Raw genomic sequence first — 20,105 nt, 5'->3', positions numbered from 1 at the left:
GCCTTAAAGGAATGTCCCCAGTTCCAATTCATACTATCCTAACTCATTAGGGTTGAAAACTTAGAACTGAAGAATATATACAATTCACTGGTGTATAAACTCAAGTCGTATGGTCCCATGATTAGAAGAAAGTGACAGAAGCACTTAACTACCAGCATATTTCAGCTCTTCTATGTCTTACTTTGCAGGTATACATTCTGTCCATCAGCTTTCATGTCGCCATGGCTCCTCTTCCTCTGTTCTAAGTAGCCTTTCTCATTCCTCAAAGAGGAAAACCCAGCACCCAGGGTAGAGGACAGAGGAGCAGCAGCCCTGAGGTGAGCCCACATTAAAGTGACCACCTCCCACTGTGACCTAGGAGGCACAGAGTGGCTCCCCTGAGATGTAGAGCCATTTCTGAAGTTGAAGTGGCAACATCCCTTCCATGTAAATGATTTCACAGAGGAGATTTGGAAAAAGCAGAGAGAGGGCAGTTAGTGCCAAATACGTTCTCCAGCCATCTCCCACTGCCAACTGCAGATAGTCTCAGGAGACTTCAGTCAGACATACTGCCCGCACGTGGGCAATGGCTATGCAATTAGATTTTGTGTCTGGCACCATCCAGGGGTCTCCTTGGAGAGTCAATGACCTGGGCCCTCAGAGGAGGCAACAAAGGTGTTTACTGTGTCCTTTGTAGTACATTGGCTTCAACATGCCATCAAAGCCCAGGTGTCAGAAGAACAGACAACAGAAAGCACATTGTCATGGAGGCCAGACAGGATAAAATAAATCTTCGAGGTACAACTAGAGTAAAGCAGGAAATCAACCTCGCACTTAACAAGTATTGGCTGAATGCAGAGGCCCACCTCTCAAAGGGAGAAAGACCCTTTGGAAATTCAATGCTCCACTACTATTTCAGGGCATGAAAATGGCCTCGTCATTGATCCTCCTTGTTTTGGTCTCTCAAAAAGAAAAAAAAGGATGTAGACAAAGGAAAGACAATGTTGGAAAAAACAGGCCATCTATTTAACAGACAAAAACCAGGCCTGTGTTTATGTGTGTGTGTGTGTGTGTATGAACACCTGGAACATGGAGCCTGAATAAACTGGATTAGGGACCTCGGTGATCAGATTTAAGCGAATTACCAGGGCACTTGTCGTCCTAATGCTATCAGGGTCATCTATAGCAGACCTGGCTCTCTGGCAGCTGAAGCCTCACCTTGCAGCTCTGGACCAGCTGCTGCTGGGCCGCAGGGTTCTTGTTGGACGCGGCCGCGTTCTGGGAGGCAGCAATGGTTTGCGTGGCCGCAGCGGCAGCCTGCTTTGCTGCAACCTGGAGAGGAAAGGGAGATGAGGTGAGCCAGGGCTTGAATGTGCCAACATAACCACATGCATGTTTATATATGCCCCTTCTCTTACAGGGTTGGCATTGGGCAGTGGCACATGTAAGAAAGGGAACTCCAGGCACAGACCCCACCCTTTAAATACAATTGATAATCCTGACCTAACAGGGACCTGTTACCTTCTATTTGTTTACACTCCCTGGGATAAGTGATAAAGACAAGCACGCTTGAAAGCTTAAGAGCCATTGTTCACTTGTCTTTCTCAAAGAGACAAGGGACAATTCCAAGACCAGGATGACAGTGATAAGCAACACCAAGTCTAAATGTTTTAGGGAAAAATAAGAAATTTCTCCCTCAACAGCACAGGTTGCTCTCTGGGTCCAGCACAAACCCAGTGCTCACGATGGTCCTCTTGCAGCCCATGGGAAGCCTGGGTCCAGAAAGACCCAGACTTCCCCTCCAGAGGACTTGACTGTGTTCTGCTTCCTTTCTGTCCCGGGACGAGGAGGCCAGCCCTCTCCCAGAACCCAGCGGACAGCACATGGAGGGGTTACACACCAGGAGGGCAGGCTCTTGGCCTCCAACCTCCCAAACTTCAGGGGCAGAGTCTCATGCACACTTGTGAGAGAGATTTACTTTCTTGTAAAGTTTGTGCTGATTACCATTTAATTTTTTTAGAATAAATAAATGTTCTGAAAAATGGCAAATATTTCTTATTACTCCCTCCCATGCCTCTCTATCTAAGCCTGATCCCCACCTCCGGTCGTCCAAACTCCCTGTTTTCTATTGGGAGCCCTGAAACAATTGGTGCCTCTGACAAAATGCAAACATTTTTAGCTAAAGATTCTTCCTGAGTGTGACATCCTTTAATACCAGAAAAAATAATTGGGGGCCCTCCTGAAAAATATTTTTTGAATTTCATTCAAGAATGCTAAACTCAGAAAAGATTTTGGCTTTCTGAAACCATAAAGCAATTTTTCAAACTGTATCAATATGCCTAAACCATTAAACTTAAATGTACAATGTACCTAAGCCAACATTTCAAATTCTCCTAATATCTAAACCATTACACTATATTACCAATCTTGATTTGGCTTCCTTTATATGGGCTTTGCCTTATTAACCTGATTATTCTTTCAAATAACTCTTTGCCATCTAAATGAACACCCAGCCCTGGCTGGTGTGGCTCGGTAGATTGAGTGTCGGTCTGGGAACCACATGGTTTCTGGTTCAAATCCCAGCCAGGGCACATGCCTGTGCTTCAGGCCAGGTCCCCACTTGGGGGTGTGCAAGAGGCAACCAATTTCTGTACCTCTTGCATACTGCTGTTTCTCTCCCTCCCTTCCCCCTCTCTAAAAATTAAATTAAAAAATAAATAAGTAAAATAAAATGAACATCCAGAAAAATTAGCCTCTGGACTGACCTCCAATCGGTTGACAATTTTTTTCTTAATAGCGTTCTGGGCAGCAGCGTTGGTTGCTACCCGGAGACCTTCTGCAGCTTCTCTCAGTCTCTGCTGCTGGTCCTCATTCTCAGGGTTGGCAGCAGCCCCCTGAGAAAGTGAAAATAAACATTTCATGCCATGGACACTTAATTCATACCTTCAATTTTTCTTTTTCCTAGTAATACAAAGTCTCTGGAGGAGAGAGCCAAATGCTTCAAGCAGAATCTTTATGATAAAGATGTTTCCTCTCAATGCTAAAAACCTACCAGTAGAAATCCAACAGTAATAAGAGATCATAGCCTTAGTTATCCATATAAATTAACTTGTGGTTCAAAATCCATGATTTAAAAGATGGTAAGATACATCTCCCTCTGCCCATATCTCTTGGAAGGAATTTTATTTTAATTGGCATGGCAGATACATGTCTCTGTGAAAGATCCCTCTGTCCTGTAGCACTGGTAAATGTGACTGAGCTAAGATTACAGTGTAACATGGGGGTGGGGGGGGGCAGGGGGACAGCAAAACCATCTGAAGTACTCTAAGGAAATATTGTTCATGAAAGACCATGTCTTGAGACTGCATTCTTAGAGAACAAGTTGGAAAGTACATATAGTGAAGCAGAACAGGTACCCAACTTCCCTGAACTAATTGCAACTGAATTAAAGAAAGAAATTCGATGGTCCTATCCTGGCCAGGGAAGAGGCAGGCACCGTGCACAGCCCAGGCCAACCCTCCCCTTGTGCAACAATGTGGCCCTTCTACTGTGTTGCTGTGGGTTCAAGTGTCTTAGGACCCTAAGTAGATTTTAATTGGGTGGAATTTTGAAGTAAGGAAAGGCTAAAGGTAGTGCAGGGAAAGGATATAATTTTACTGTACACTAATTCAACAGAGGCTTAAAGCGCATCCAGCCTTCCACTTCCACCTGCAATAAAAGCAGCATTTAAGATTTTTCTCACAGGGCCTGGATGTATGTGACTGGTGCTTGATGCATAGATGGACAAGTTTCCACTAACACTTTAGGATATTTGCTCACGAGACAGAGGAGAGAGCAGAAATAAATATACTAGTGATCAAAAATCAATATGCTGAACATCTACATTTTCCAAATGGCCAGCTGTCCAAATTTACCAACTCACAAGAACCTATTTCTTCGAACTGTTTATAAAAGTTGTAGGAATTCATACTGGGTGGAATAGTTTTAACACCTGTGACAGAATTGTTTCGGCAATCCTCTTAAATAGACTCTTCTATTCTTTAAAACCTTAACTACTTCTAGTAGTCTTGATTTTGTGTTTCTAGCAACTAAAAAACCGCATTTTTGCATTTCACGCGTGAAACCATTGTGAGGGCTACTTTTGTACTCTTACAAGCTTTTGAAAGTCGTTTTATTTTTCTGGTCATGAGGTTTATTTTTTATTTGTTTATTTATTAATTTTGGGGGAAATCACTCCACCTTCATTTGTTGAATGAGTCCACAGACAACCTATATCATGCAGTTTCTAAGCTGCTCCTTTATCAATGCCCTGAGTGGCACACCAGCCTTAATTGTATATTTTGAGAAGCAGGACACCACCGTTTCTGCACTTTACACTGATGTGGGTTTTTGGATCTTTCCTTAGCAATGTCTTTTTTCCTAATGATTGTGTATTAGATATGGGATACTAATAATGGCCTGAAATCTTAGTTACCAATAATAAAACATTTTTCTGCATGTTAAATACATCCTTTGTTAGTCTAGCCATATATGTTCTTTAGCTTGCAGGAAAATTAAAATTAATATTGCAAATTAAAATATCGCCATGAAGATAAAGGGACTTTTAACTAAAAGTTAAAATAATTTACAAAACACCTCATGTCGTCCCATATAATATAAATAATCAGAAATAACTTAAAAGTGTTTAGTAATCCATATATTCATTGACTTGGTCCAGGGAGCACTGTGTATCTAGAAACAAATGTGCACATCAGTCCTGGCTTGGTCCCAGTTATGTGATGGTAGGCTTATTCTTTCTGAGTTTTAATTTTCTGATTTGTAAAATAAGGGATTGGTTATATTTTCCAGTACACCTGGCTGGTTTGGCTCAGTGGATTGAGCGTCGGCCTGCGAGCTAAGTGTCGCTGGTTCGATCTTCCAGTCAGGGCACATCAGAGAAGGAAAACTCTGACTCCAAAAAACCTCCGCTGCCTTGCGGCATACCTCTTCAGGGGAAAGGCTAAGGGAGTAAACCCCGACAGAAAATCCGGAGCCGGAGTCCCTAAGGCGGTTTGACGTTGTAGTCAACACCGGCAACTCCTGCGGCGCACCTGAAGCCAAGCTGTATTGACTCCGTCTTTCCCTTGGACCCTTCAGCTGCGAAGAGAGGGGGGGTCTGCTGCATGGGCAACGGCAGACCCTCCATATCACCCTGCCCAGGCTCTGTAGCTTCAGCTTCACTGGAGAGGACACTCCAGCGTCATCGCAAGATGTCGATTCAACACGGGAGGAGACAGATACCGTGTCACTCCCGAGTCGGACTGCACAGCCATTCTCGGCGGTGCAGATAGACTCTTAAGAAGCTACACCATCGTCTCTCGAGACGGACGGCTGCCGATACGATACGATACGATATTTTCCAGTCTAGCAAGTAATTTTTGTGACCATGAGGGTTTGCTTGAAATTGTTTTGTTGAGACTTAGGGGAAAAAAAGAAACAAAATAATGAAAACCAAAAAGAAATGTACTACTATACAAACCCCTAATGTGCATTTTTGCTGAAAGGGGTGGTTAGAAGCAGAGCTCCTCAGCTGAAACAGTGATCAGGAAACGGGGAAGAAAGCTCAGACCCTGCCCCTCCTCAGTCCCTCTTCAGCCCTACCCGTGTCCATCTCAAAGAACTCAGTCTCTCAGGTAATACAATGATGAGTCTAAAGGGTTCACTGCATGTCCTAATACATTTTAAGGGAAGTAATTCACACACTTGGTTGAGATACACTACTATTCTGTTGGGGTCCAGGGAGATAGGATTAAGATATGGGAATCTTTAATAAATTCTAAATGCACAGAAACACATTAAACCTGTTATTTGGGGAGCAGAAGTTGAAGGTGATTTTAATTTTCCTATTTATATTATCTGAATTTTCTAGTAATTCCATAAGGAACATGTGCTAGTTGCATAATAAAAACAAAATAGAAAAACATAACCTTATCCATTCTAAACAGTTCTCACCTAGAGGTAGGCATCAGAATCTCCTATGGAATTTACTTACACACACACACACACACACACACACACACACACACACACGGTCCCACCAGTGTCCTCATGAAGCAGGACCTTTGGGGGTGGAATTGAGGTGAGTGCCCTTCAGTCTATTCCATAGGGAGCTCTGAAATAGACCCCTATGTTAAGAATTACTGGCTTTTAGAAGCATCATGATATAGCCTTGCTGTCAAAAAGCACAAAGCTGACTCTTAACTCTTTACTCAAACTCTTCTATAATATATTAAATTGCTGTTGTGATTTGAAGAACAGCGAGGCAGGCAGGAAGCACTCTTCTGTGTAAAGTCACAACCAGAGTTTAGTTGAGAAGTCAAATGGAGGGCAAAGTGACACAAAGGCTGCAGGAAGAAAATAGATGTACGTGAATTTACTGTTGAAAATCTTGATTTTAAATGAATCATTGCTTTCAGTAAAGCCCATGGTGATGACCAGAGGGAAAAACAGCGCTCACTGAGCAGGGACTTCGCTGTCTATGACTGTCAGCACCACTCCCTGAAGAGCTTTGTTCATATATTCCAAGACCCTCTTCTTTCCCACTTGAACAAGGTTACACATTACAAAGCCATTGCAGTTTTGAACAAACAAAAATGCACTCTCAGCTGACTGTTCTCCATCCTGAAGGTACCTTCTACATCCTAACTTTTAGTAACGTCGCCTTGTCAGCTGAACAAACCCAATGTAAGAATACCTTTGCTGCTTCCACCATGCGAGCAGTGGAGTCAGCCAGGAGCTTCGCTGCTGCCAGGAGCTTCTTTGAATTCTCCATGTCGATTTCAGCTTCTGCATCTGACCTCATGGCGTTGACGAGGTCTGAGGTGGCCTGGGCCAGGACCCGGGCCTGGCGAACCATTTCACCTAGAGGGTGGGATTGAGGGTGTGGTCTGTTTGTCTGCTTTCTAAAGGGTGGGGTGAAGCCTCAGGCGTCAGCTATCTGGTCTCTATTTTGATGGTGAGAGGGATGGAGAGAAGTAAGCCCCGTGCTCTGTTTTTAAGGACTGTAGCCAATTTACTTCCAGGATCGAAAATAGTCCCTGTGGCTACAGGACTGACTGTACACCTCAAACACAGCCAAGTTCAATCTTTAATTATGAGAAATAAAAGTAACATAAGCAACCAAAGGTCATTTGAGAAGAATGCTGAGTGCTGTAACATTAAGGGTAACAAAAGCTTTCAGGAAAATAAAAATGTGCTAAATTCAAGGTATCCTGGACCAGATCCTGGGACAAAAGAAAGAGGAAAAACTGGTGAAATCTGAATAACATCTGTAGTTTAGTTAATAGTGATGTACCGATGCTAAACTCCCAGTCCTGACAAATGTGCCATAGGCTTGGGAGATGCTAAAAATATGGGGAAACTGGGAAGGGCAGAGGAGAACTCTGTATTACTTCTGCAACTTTCCTGCAAATCTAAGAGTATTCCAAAATAAAAAGTTCATTAAAAAATAAAAATAACAAAAAGTTCTAAATATGTGGAACATTGCTATCTTCTTAAATTATTTAAGAAGGATACAGAAAAATACAAGGTAATTTTCTTAAAAAAAAAAAAAACACTTGTTATAAAGTATTGCTCTGCAGTGATGAAGAGGGAGAAAAACAGACCCCTTACAAACTACGTACTGGCAGGATTAAAAACTGTGGGACTTTAATGGACACACTTAAAATAAAAAATGCATATAGCAATTGGCCCAGCAATTTCACTGAAGGAATTTACCCTATATATATCCGCCAAAGTAAACCAAAATATTAAAAAGAATGAAGTGTTATACATGCACATACACATGACTATAGGAAGACTGAACATTTCTGGACAGATGAAAACAAATTGGTAAGGGTCAGTTCTGGGGATTTAGATGGGATAGTGTGGGCTAAGTCTGCGGAGACATACTTCTTAACTAATACTATAGATTGAAAGGTGCATTGTACTATATATTTTTAAATTTTCTGTATGTGATGATGTTTGACATCTGAAAAAACACCTTTCTGAATGGAGAGAAACTGCCCCTCCTGGGCTAGCCAATTCTGAGGGATAGCGACTGCCCAGCTAGGAGTATACCTTTGATAATGCAAACCATTCCTGAGGCAAACCTCCCGTAAATGGCCAGGAGGTAATATTCCTCTGCCTTGATATCCCAGGGCCACACACCAGGCAACTAGGGTCAGTCCCTCCAGTGTAAAGCCTGCTGAAATGACTCACACCAGACAATCCGAAACTCTTCACCCTGCCTTGCACACCTTCCCCATGGAAACCCCAATGAAGGCCTTTGCCCAAACGCTCCCCTCAGTCCTATCTTCTGCCGCCCAAGGACCAACACCTGACACTTCCCCTGTGACCTTGTGGGCTATGTGGTGACTTCCTCTCTGAGACCTGTGGGTATAGTAAACATCTAGCAAGATTCATTCTTGCCTCCTTCTGTGGCTGTGCTGACTTACTATATCCTATGTGCAACATGGACGTTTTTAGAACAAAAGGGATTTACTGTGAATCTAAAAATCTTTTTTTAAAAAAACCGAATTAACTGTAAATCCTTAAGTGTATTGCTATGGATGGGGACATTAGGAATCTTCCTTTTTCCCAGTCTCAGAGAGGAAGTTTCTGACTGAGGATGATGAGAACTTGCCTTTGCCCAGCTCCCAGGCAACCATCATCACTATCAGGGAACCCAAACGGACCCCGCCCACCACCAGCCCAGCCCCTCACCGGCATCGCCCATGGAGCTGAAGATGCTCTCGGTGACACACATGATGGTGTCGGTGGCCTGGTCGTAGCGGCCGATGGGCTCACCGCGGCTGGCAAACTGTCGCACATGCTGCAGGAGGTCGTGCAGGGCCTGGCTGACCACACTGGCTGCTGCGCTGACCTGCTTTAGGAGCTCGCTGTCATCGGTGGCTGCCTGGCAGGCACGGACGCAGTTCTCCACTGAGCGGTCCACAAGCTTCCCCGCTTCGATCAGCTGCTCCTGGCACACAGGGGAGCTGATGGTGGGGCTCACCACCTGAAGTGAGACAAGAGTGGGTGTGGGGCACTGTGGGTCAGTTCTCGGTCCCCAGTGTACACTCGCATTTCCACCAAGTCCCTTCCTGCTCTGGGCCTCAGCTCCTTAATTATCAGACCAGGAATTAAACTAAACCATCACTGTGGTTTCTCATATTTCACTACTTCATTTGTGACTTTAGATGCCTGCTAATTTTTATCTTGGTCATATATAACAACCTATACTACTAAATACTTCAATAGAAATTTCCAGTATTTATCAATTATATCTTCTTCTTTAAGGAACCTTGAATTGAGTCTTCAGAGCTAGGATAGCAAAACAAAAAGAATTTTACTTTTTTTCCCAAAGATACCTGGAACTCAGCTTCGTGGTACTTTAAAGAATGGGGGATTCTGTCAGTATCTGTGGATACAAGGAGGGTGAACAAGGAGAGCAGGAGGGAGCCCATCAGGGACACCTCCGGCTGATGCTGCAAATCCTCCCATTGCACAGCAAATGCCAGGCTGAGCCAGGTCACAGATCTGCACTATATGTGATGCCATCTCGTTGAGAAACGGACGCTGCCCCTCTTCTGATGCATCATCTCGGTGAAGACAACCGTGGTGGAGTAGAAAGGGTATTTGAAGTCAGGCCTGAGTTAAAAGACTCAGTTCTGCCACTTACTCCTTCTGTGTAATAACATCTAAGGGCCTTAATTCCTTCTTCAGTCAGCTGGGGTGATGGCGATTAACATGGTTAAGTACACAGTTTACACATTCTAACCAGCAACAAGGACCTACATCCTCCTGTCCCTCACTCCTACACTGTGCTGAGGAGAAAGGGCCCCCTACATTCTGTGGTTACTTCTGAACCCATTTATAATGCTGTGCTGTGCAAAGCAAGAAGCTTCGTATGCTGGTGTAAGTAAGACGTACTGACAAGTCCAAATGGGAGATGATATGGCAATTTGCACGTAGAGATGGCAATTAGACACAGGAAAGTACCACTGCTGGAGGACTCGAGCAAAGAACAAATGATAAAAGCAGAATTGGGCATTTTACATAAAAATCCCATCACATGCCCTAAAAAAAGACACCTGAAGCAAACTCTTAGTCTCAAACAATTTTAACAAATTTGGCCCCTGTCTTCCCCCAGTGACTGGAGGCAGATAAGAGCATGTGACACACTTTGTAGAAAGGGCTGGAGGTGCGAGCAGCTTACCTTGGCACAGGCCACAAGCTGGGAGGTGGAGAGGGCACACTGCGTGGCAGCAGCAATCACCCTGTTCTGCAGGACTGTGTCTTCAGCCACTTGGGCAACATTCTTTGCCTTTAGTACCATCATGGCAGCAGCATTGGCAACAGCTTTGGCCAAACTCATTAAAACATCCTCAGAAAAAGAAATTAAGAAAACTAGTCATTCATTTTTTTTTTTTTTCCTAATGACCCTTCAGGAAAATAAAATGCGGTGTCCACTCAACCATTTTATTAGAATTCTGTCTGACCTTTTTTCTTCAGTACTTCAGAATATATTTTTCCACATATTTTTCTGAAATGTCAACTTATCTTTCAAGTTAATTAAGGAAGGAGACTTTCATCCTAATAACATATTTTCCTATACATTCATTAAGTAGCATAGATTTAAATCTAAAATAGGTTAATTTGAGGAAACGTTTTTATTTGAACCACTGATTAACACCCATGCACTTATCCAATACTCAGTCAGAGTCACATCAATTGAATGTGGTTGACTTGGTGGATCAGAAGATGCTGAAAATGCATCCAGATGCCACAAATACTATGTGCTGCAGGCAAAATATAATTCATGGCCTCAAAGTTGTCATGTCCCACTGTTACCTGAAAATTTATTTTTCGGATTTCTACTTTGCACAAGGATCCAAGTGATCACCACAAACTCAGCCACATCTTTGCCTCCAGAGGGCAATGTTGGACATGCACAGACAACACCCACAGCTCGTGAACTAAGGACCGCTCCGAATGTAGGTTATTCTCGGTGTTAACCAGTCTTCCGCACGGGGATTGAATCATTATGAAGAGTGGGAAGGGAGCCTACACAAATAAACTAGCTATAAGCCATGTAGCTTACAGGCTGTGACCTCACTGAAGGTGCCCTGGCATCTCTGAGCCTTTAGAGACCAGTTTATGCTTCAACTCAACAAAAAGGCATTCTGCCCGTAGGATGGAAAATCCTTTGATTTCGCCCACCAGCTTTGTCACCCATCTGTGTGACCTGAAGAATAACCACTGTTACACTTAATTTACTTCTTTGCTTTGAATATTGAGAGAGTTTATTTAGTTTGGAAATGCCTTCCCAAACACATCCCATACATATAAGCCATTTTTATTTTGAACAAACATGTGAAGACTTTCTCCCAGAGGAAATGTGGTTAGAAGTCTTTACTAATTCATCAGATAATAATGAAAAGCACTTTTGATTCTGAATGCAAAGGCACACAGAGTTTTTACAACAAGATTTCTTATAAGAAGATAAACTGGAAAGTCTGTTCAACCCATGCAATTTTACAGAGCAAAGGCTATATGCTATCCAAGCAAATTTGAAACCACCAAGTAAGTGGATTTTAAAACGGACAAAGCCAAGCAGTCTTAAAGGAATAGTTCAGTCAGTCTTTCTTAGGTCTCTGATTTTTACTGGATTCCAGGGAAAACCAAAGCCTATGGTACCAAAAGTTGAAGATGCCTTTAGTATCTGACTGACACTTGTGTGTAACACAACTTTTAGAAATTGCTCCCAACACGGCCTACAAAATTATAGTTCTTGGACACATACATCTCAATGCTCAATGAAAACACAACTTGAATGCCACAAATTGTTAACAAGATTTAGGAAAATAAGTTTCCAAAGGGTAACAGTATTCCTTCACTTGATATGAACCCATCTTTGCACACAGGGACCAAGATTTGGTCATGTAGACTCATGATTGTTTTAAAGGGTTTTGTTAGACTCATTTATATAAATCCTGTTCTTCCTATTAATATTGTCCAAAAAAATACAGTTAGAAAAAGAACATGATACTACTGCTATAGTTGCTGACAAGGCCTTTGTCAAACTTTTCAACAAGCCCACTATTATGTAGCCCATGTAAAATAAATCTTTGTTAACTCTGGGAACATGCAGTACATTAAGGAACCAAAGAAAAGCTCTGAGATAAGATCTCAAGAATCTGAAAAACAGAGAGTAAGAAATCCAATGTGAGGAGGCCAAGTGCTACTCCTAACTGCAGAGGTTGCAGGATCACCTTACTGAGCCGGTGTTTACCTAGAGACCTTGCAGAAATAGAAAACACTCAAGTCAGGCCTTTCCTGGTAAGAAAGCCTCCACCGGACCAGGCCCTGAACCTGAACCTGATGCCCTAGCACATCTGAATAGAAACAAACATCAGGAAGCAGTCTGCATTTACACATGATGAAAACAATCTATCGAAGGAAAAAAATAAAAGGCAGTCTTCAAAAATATAAGGATGTATGAGATGTCTTAAGGAAGAACTGACTTTCCCCTCAACCTTCACAAACACTGGGGAAAGCAATATTTTTGAGAAAAGTAACTTGATGACTTCAAGATAATTAAGCCGAGTAAACCAACAGCTGATTTCTTATTCACACAGTTCCTATGCGAGTATCTGCCTACAAAGAATTATTTGCTCTAATACAAAAAATAAAAGGCTTTTTGGGATCTGACTAAGGAGAAGACAGGACTAGCTTAGATGTAGTGGGACATATTCCAGGAATACTGGATTATGGGTCTCACCCTCCATCAGGACATGAATGTTCAAGCACTGATGTGTTTCTGCCTTGCAGGACAGAAATGAGTCCTAAGGCTCCAGCACCATGGGTATGTGGAGGTAGAGGAGAAACAAATACATCTGTGGATGAAGTTGCATGTTTCATGTATCATGTCTTACTGTAATGATGCATTTTGTATTGGTGAAATTTGGTAGTTCTAAATAAACTGGCACACAAAATTGCCACCCATGAAGCAAGAAGCTTAAATGCTAGAGTAAAGCTGAATGATCTTTTTATTTTGGATTCTAGAAAATTCCCAAACAGTGAACCTGAAATAGAATTTGGAGAAGGGTATCTTCCAGAGGACCCGGGTTCAAACTGTAAGAATTTAATTAAAATGTATTGATATATAACTAGCAAAATTAAGACTTATGAGGAAGAGAAAGAGGAATGAACGGCATCTGCTCCCTTGTATATGAGAAGAGAAGCTCATTTTAGCCCGAAGCCCTCAACAGCAGGCCTCGGCACCTCATCTGTGCTGCCTAGCAGCAGAGGCAGACAAATCGAGATGGTGTCTGAGCTGGCAGTGCATCAAACCAGCTACACACAGTGGCTACAGCTGTTCACCAGAGGACAAAGAGCACATGTCCTCGGTATTGAAAAAGAAGGGTGACAAAAAAAGAAAAAAACTTCTTCACCACACTTGTGGTTTTGGATGCCACAGACAACAGACCTACCTCCGAATATGAAGGAAAGTCTAGGCTGTGTGTGAGCATAGTGTGTAGCAGTCCATGTTTTCACTGTTATAGGAGGACTCTAGAGTGACACAGTTAAAAACTGCCCCAAACAGATAAAACAAGACTGGCCATGAGTTGATCATTGTAGAGGTTGGATGGTAGATACATGGGAATTCATGACATTATTCCCTTCACTTTTGTGCTTAAAGAATGTCCAGCATATTGATCCATGAGAACAGTTAAATAAGTGCTTTGTGAGGAAGACTATAGGTGAAATGAGTTTCTCAATTAAAAAAAAATTTTAAATTAACAGACAAAGACTTCACCCTCCCAAGATAATCCACTTCAATCTTATTCTTGACAGCATAAGAAAGATTTGGTTTTATGTTACATTATCCCTGTTTGGGTCTAGACTATCACTTAAGGCTCCTTTCCAAGATTACGGGCTGCAAATATCTTACTTGGAACCGCTCATCAGTCTCATTCTCTCCGATCTGTCTCAGAAGATCCCCACTGGCCTGTCCAATGCTTCCAGCAGCAGTCAGAACTGTCTGTCGGGGCTAGGAACAAAGAACACACATTGGTTGGAAAGAAAATGCACTTCTGCTGCAGTGCCAACAGGCATGCAGGGCAGGGAGAGGAATCCTGCGGGACTGGCTCCTCCTGCACCTAAATGAGAGCCTCTGACTACCTGCCGGACAGGAGACATGAATGTCCTGGTGAAACCTGTGCAAGGAAATGCCTGAGGGCTCACAGACCAGCAATAGGCGGACAGATTTGAAATGTCCCACTGATGAGGCTCATTCAGATGGTAGGAAGTTAATTCGCACTTTATGCAATTTAGGGGGCAGAACTTGTATCTGCATTAAATGTGTATTTGTCATATCTGTTCATTTCAGAGGTTGCATCTCATCAAGTCCCTTGGGGGCAGGGGAGGGAGAAGGAAGGCTTCCTACTAAGAGTCCAACCAGTCCTCAATGTTGAACCACAGATTCTGCACCCAGTTCCAAAACTGCAAACCCCACAGTGTGGTAACATGCCCCCATCAGGATGGAAGAAACAGCTCAGGAGGCAAGAGCCCCGTCCATGGCACTCGAAGGTTATACCTGTCTCATCAGAACCTGAGTGACGGCTTGCCCCAGGTGCTCACCTCTCCAGAAGTAGGCTGCACAGCTTTCAGCAAGTCTGACACTGCCCCAGCGAGGGTCCTGGCAGCTCTGAGCAAGTCCTCCCCACTGCCCACCTCATCGTCCATGAGGGCTGCCAAAAGCTTCACGCCCTTGGACATCTCCGTCAGGTTGGAAGAAATGGTGGTGATTGCGCATCCCACAGCTGTGTAGTCGGTGTCTGCAGGGTCACCTGGAACAGAGAAGGACCATCTCCATCAGAGGAGGGCGGTGGAGCATGAGGAGAGCCCAGGAAGGCCGGAGGTAAGTGGCCGCATTGCAGCAGCTTGTCACCCGTCACTTGGCAGGAGTCGGACACAGAGCACTGCATGTGTGCAGTGAGAGGACAGCTCCCTGTCTCCCAGGTGCTGCTCTTCACAGGGTCCTTTCACCCTGAACTACTGAGCACAGAACCTTTAAAATTCCTAAAGGAAGGCTGAACATCTCATGGCCTTTTTCATTACATCACTGTCAGCAGCTTAGGGGGCGGGGGGGTCAACTCTGTTCCTGAAACACGTAATGCTGCACAGTGAAGCCAAGATATTTGCTGGCCCTCACTCGACAGAGCAGAGCAGGGAGTCACGCTGGACCAGAAAAGACTACCATGGGACGAGACAGAAGAAGACATGCATGACGGACCTCATCATTCAGACTGTAAGCTCCCAGAAGGGAGAAACTGACCTCAATATACTTTGAAGTATGTCCAGCACATGGATGAACAATGAGAAGAGCTACATAAGTGCTTTTTAATGATGATACATGATATAGACACAAAGGAATGAGATGTTCCCCACATTTCTCCTGGGTCAGAGGAAGAAAATGCCTGAAGCACTCAGGGTGCCTAAAAATAGACTGTCGTCTCATCATATGAAAATCTGTTTCAATCAGAGAACGTTTTTTAAAAAAATAAAACCACAATGCACCAAACCCCTCAGGGTCTTACCGGCAGTGAGGTTAACAACTGAAGCTGTTCCAGCTGTGATGGCATCAACTTGAGAGTGGATTTCGTGCTTGGATTCGTCGACTTTATTCTGAACCCATACCCTAGACGCCTGCAAAACCAGACAAGTGCATGACACAATCGCTGCAAAGAATTACCCAGGAAACCAGAGAAGTCGTGCCATAAAATGAGACCAGCACTTTGGCTACGCTCTTACGGGGCCTGCACCAATGACACCCTGAAGTCATCTTAAACAATGTCTGTAACAGGCCACTGACTCATTCACTGGGGCTAAATGGCACATAAATTCTCACTGTTTCTTACACTGGTTATTATTATTATTATTTTTTACTTTTAAGATCTTAGAAAAATTCTATGTGGCTTTATTTAGGTAAATGCAATAAAAAGTGAAAATATTTGATATCTCATGATAATACTGCATGCTAGCACCAACAACTGTTGCTAATTTTTACCTTGTTTTTTAGAGAACAGGTTTAGACTTAGGGTGCTTCAGTTCATGAGTATTCTCTGTCTTTTGTTTACAACATGAATGCAGTGTGGATGTGGCACCTTTCCCGGTAGGATTTTGGGGGGAGAGCAGGTCAAGACCCCAGTTCTGGATCCAGCTCTACCACTATTAAGTGATATGAGCTTGGGCAAATTACATCCAGGTCCTATACCTATATTTCTTACACTGTTGGAATTCAATGGTCTTTAACAACCTTTCCAGCCCTTACTGTCATTTGAACCTATAAATAGCAAATTTCTTTTTGGGCATTTCTGGACTTAGCCAACAAATGACCATTTACATTGATAACACCAACCCTATGGAAACAGAAGATGCTGATCTGCTTCCTATAACATTCCAAAAATATTAATCTAGGTTCAGGATCTGTCTAGCACTAATAACATTTTTTTGGTATACTAATTCTTTGAAAATTGGGAAGCAGGAATGTTAAATCCAAATATATTAAAACTCTCTTACAATTGTGCTGAATTTGGGAGTCTGCCATATGGTTAACTCCGAAATTCCCCAGAGCAAAATGTTCCATGATTTCGGGTACCTGGGAGAAACAGAGCTGAGGACCACAGTGCCTAGTGTACACACGTTCACAAATGAACATCACGACGTTCAGGGGGGACATGGAGGCAGTTCATCCTGGCTAGACAAGATGAGCTAAAAATTGTATCTTGGTTCTGGCCCCAGTGATGGCCCTGTCAGTCCCCAAAACAATGGTTTTCAACCTTGGCTGCCCATTCGAATCACCTGGGGAGGTGGAAAAGTACTGACACCCAGGCCCACCCCCACAACACAGAGTTGACTGGCCTGATACTCAGGCTTTGGCCTTCAAGCTCCTCAGGTGATTCTAACGTGCAAAGTAGGGCTGAGAATAACAATGCTAGCCAGCGCTTCACAACCTTTAATATGCACACAATACAGTGGGGAACTTGACTAAAATGTAGATTCTGATTCAGGACTTTGGCGTAAGGCCTAAGATTCTGCACGCTCACAAAACCCCAGGTGTTGCCAGTGCTGGAGCATGACCTGCATAGCAAGAGGCTATGTGGTTTCATGCAGCAGCAGCTATAGGAAGGCAGCTGACTGCCCTGCCCTTTGTGGCCCCCAGAAAAGTGACAGCAGCATTACCAGAGAACTTGTTGGAAATGCAAATTCTTCAGGCCCCACCCCAGATCTACTGAGTCAGAAAAAATGGGGGAGAGGACCCGCGATCTGTGGATCTGTGGTTTAACAAGCCCTCCAGGTGTTTTCAATGCAGGCTAACGTTTGAAAACCACTAGTAATAATAAAAACAGCTAATACTCATTGAGCTCTCACAGGTGTTAGGTTCTGTGCTAAGAACTCTGCATGTGTTTAGATCATCGAGTCCTCAGGACCACACTGCTTATGGATGACCAAAGTGGGGCTTAGGGAAGTTGCCCAGATTCACACAGCCACTGAGCAGTGGAGCTGGGATTTGAGCCCACATGATGCGACTCTAGGGTCCAAGTTGTTAGCCTTTCCCAGGTACTGTCAACAGCCTATGATTCTCCCCTTCCGTGGGTACAAACTAGAGACGACTCATTATCTTGGAAAAGACATGGGGTTCCTCTTTACCTAGCTGAAAACAGAGATTCACCTGGCTGAAGACAGACAGAGTGCTTAACTGTTTTCTGCCAGGGTACAGTCATCAAATGAAAACCATGAATGTTATTTGCCCTGGCTGGTATAGCTCAGTTGGTTGGAGTGTTGTCCTGTAAACTGAAAGGCGGAGGGTTCAATCCCCAGTCAGGGCACATATCTAGGTTGTGGTTTGGCCCACATTTGGGGCACATGCAAGAGGCAATTGACTGATGTTTCTCTCTCTCTGGAATCAATGAATATGTCCTCGAGTAAGGATTAAACTAAACAAAAAAACATTAGCAATATTTACCATATCCTGGCCAAGAGGTGGCAGTGAGTCTAGCTCGCTGAGGTCATCCTGGGCCTGCTGGACGGCGTGCATGCTCGTGTTGATGGTTCCCATGAGGGCCTGCTGGGCCGAGGTCTGCAAAGACAGATGGACACAAGGTGGTCACACTCCCAGCTCCCAGCACAGACACAGCCCTCTACACAAAACAAGGTGACAGTGAACTCTGGCTTGAGACAAAGTGGCCCAGGGAACAGCTCAACAACTGCCCAAACCACCTCCCACTGGAGAACTTAATTAGCAGTAAAAAGGCTCAGAAAGAGTCCCTGCAGGGAGCTCAGGGGATCCAGTCCTTGAGTACAGAGGACAAAAGATCTTGGCCTTGGGAAACGTGTGTGTTACACCAGAACTCTTCTTGGTAAACAAGTAAGGATTCCACCTAAACCTATAGTCAACATGCTTCTTCAGAGTCAAATTACTTCTGAACTCTTAGGTTCTTCAGCTTTCAAGCACTTCTTGCCCAATAGCTCAGGATCCCTGAGCAGACCCGAGAGAGACACTGTAGCAGGCGGACCGTCCCAGTGGAAGGAACCCACGATCCACCCAGGGGAAACTGTGGCTCACTACAGACCCGGTCTATTTCTAAGACTCTCAGGGGTATCTGAGCTAATTAGCAGCTTAATGCGGCTAAGGCAGGAAAGCGGGTTTCAACCCCTGAGTCACATGGAGAGATCATTGTTTCTCTTCCAGCCCCAGGAGACAACTGTGATCCTAGACAGGACGTTACCAGAGCCACGCCATTAAAAGAAAGTGTGCTGAAAGTCAGGCAGCAAGACTGCATGCTGAAGAGCCACAGTCCAGGCAGAAACTAGCAAGAGTGCAGATGACATACAACCTCTCTGCCTGCTGGTGTCCCTTCCTGCACACCGGGGGGCATACTGATGTGCAGGGCGAGCGCCTGGGAAGCCTCACCAGCGGGGGCATGTGGCCTCGGTGCATCTGCCCAACCATGACCTGCTGCTGTGGTGAGGGCATGCTGCCAACGTTGAAGGTCTCAGGCCCGCTGGAGCCCGAGCGCATCACAGCCGGCAGCGCCACTGAGCCGTGCTCCACCTTCCCGGTCCGGTTGAACTGCTGCTGCAAGATGGTGGACCTGCGGGGGACAGGCAGTTTGGTGACTGTGAGGCAGCCGCTCACATGGAGTGTCGTGAAAGACACCACAGGTGTCAGAAATGTTTGCTGCTTCATGCTGTGGAGGCCAACCCGAAAGAGGTGTGTACAGACAGAATTGTGAACAAGGAAGCAGAACCCTGAGAAGAATGCTTTTAAAATAGTAACATGAATAACCACTGCCAATGTATTTAATAGGTCCATGGTAAATGCACTTAATTGTTTTTGGAAAAAAAAACCATAAATAGTCCTATAACAAGGATGTTCTAGGCTTAAGTGAGTTTTGGATACACTGACCTATTCCGTACATTCTAATGAAATAGCATTCATTCAACAAGTAGCATCTACTGTGTGCCAGGTTCTATTCTAGGCACTGGAGACACAGATCATTTATCCCTAGCTTGAAGGGAGAAGTATGGAAATAAACTTAAAGAAAATCTCCCATAGATTAGATCCCCTACCGCAGGTCCCATGCCACTGACCGTGGAGGATGTTCAAACCCCTTTGCAGTCTGACGATGGGACAGATTTAGCAGCCCTTCCAGATGGTTTCAACTTAAGTTTGGGAAGACTCCTAGGACATCCAGTATAAAACAACACATCCATTTCTTTTTTTTTTTTTTACTTCCCAATATCTTCTTCAGATGAATAGCAAATGTGAAGGACTTCAAGCATATGAAGTTAAGAAGTGTGAGAATGGCATATCTGCCTCAGTAGCCCAGTGGGCAAAACCACAGGGGAATCTGCGTGCATGTGTGGAAGGGGCGCAGGGTTGGTAAGCAATTGCATTTAGGGGCGGGGTCTCTGTCCTGGGGTATTTGAGCCATCATGGATCACTCCCCATTGTCCTGGGCAAAGCGAGGGAGCCATGCTCGGACACCAAGCAATAGGCCTCCGTGGAGAAACATCAATGGCTATGGAGGAAGTGA

At 44.1% G+C, this 20,105-nt stretch overlaps 1 protein-coding gene across 1 annotated transcript in view; it reads right to left on the bottom strand.

Moving 5' to 3' along the window:
• The window catches only part of TLN2 (talin 2), a 426,734-nt gene that overhangs the window by 124,478 nt on the left and 282,151 nt on the right, over window positions 1-20,105 (bottom strand). Inside the window, exons 18-27 of the mRNA XM_090270695.1 lie at window positions 18,980-19,160; window positions 18,032-18,145; window positions 15,603-15,711; window positions 14,644-14,852; window positions 13,955-14,053; window positions 10,217-10,384; window positions 8,722-9,016; window positions 6,713-6,879; window positions 2,745-2,873; window positions 1,198-1,311 (exon numbers count right to left, since the gene is read on the bottom strand). Of these exons, the coding sequence (XP_090126821.1) occupies window positions 1,198-1,311; window positions 2,745-2,873; window positions 6,713-6,879; window positions 8,722-9,016; window positions 10,217-10,384; window positions 13,955-14,053; window positions 14,644-14,852; window positions 15,603-15,711; window positions 18,032-18,145; window positions 18,980-19,160 (1,585 nt within the window). The remainder of the gene's footprint in view (window positions 1-1,197; window positions 1,312-2,744; window positions 2,874-6,712; window positions 6,880-8,721; window positions 9,017-10,216; window positions 10,385-13,954; window positions 14,054-14,643; window positions 14,853-15,602; window positions 15,712-18,031; window positions 18,146-18,979; window positions 19,161-20,105) is intronic.

This window comes from Furipterus horrens, unplaced genomic scaffold, assembly GCF_987537825.1.
Source record: "Furipterus horrens unplaced genomic scaffold, mFurHor1.1.pri manual_scaffold_3, whole genome shotgun sequence".
Taxonomy (NCBI): Eukaryota; Metazoa; Chordata; class Mammalia; order Chiroptera; family Furipteridae; genus Furipterus; species Furipterus horrens.
Note: the sequence above shows the minus strand (reverse complement) of the source record. Positions and strands in the feature narration are given on the sequence as shown.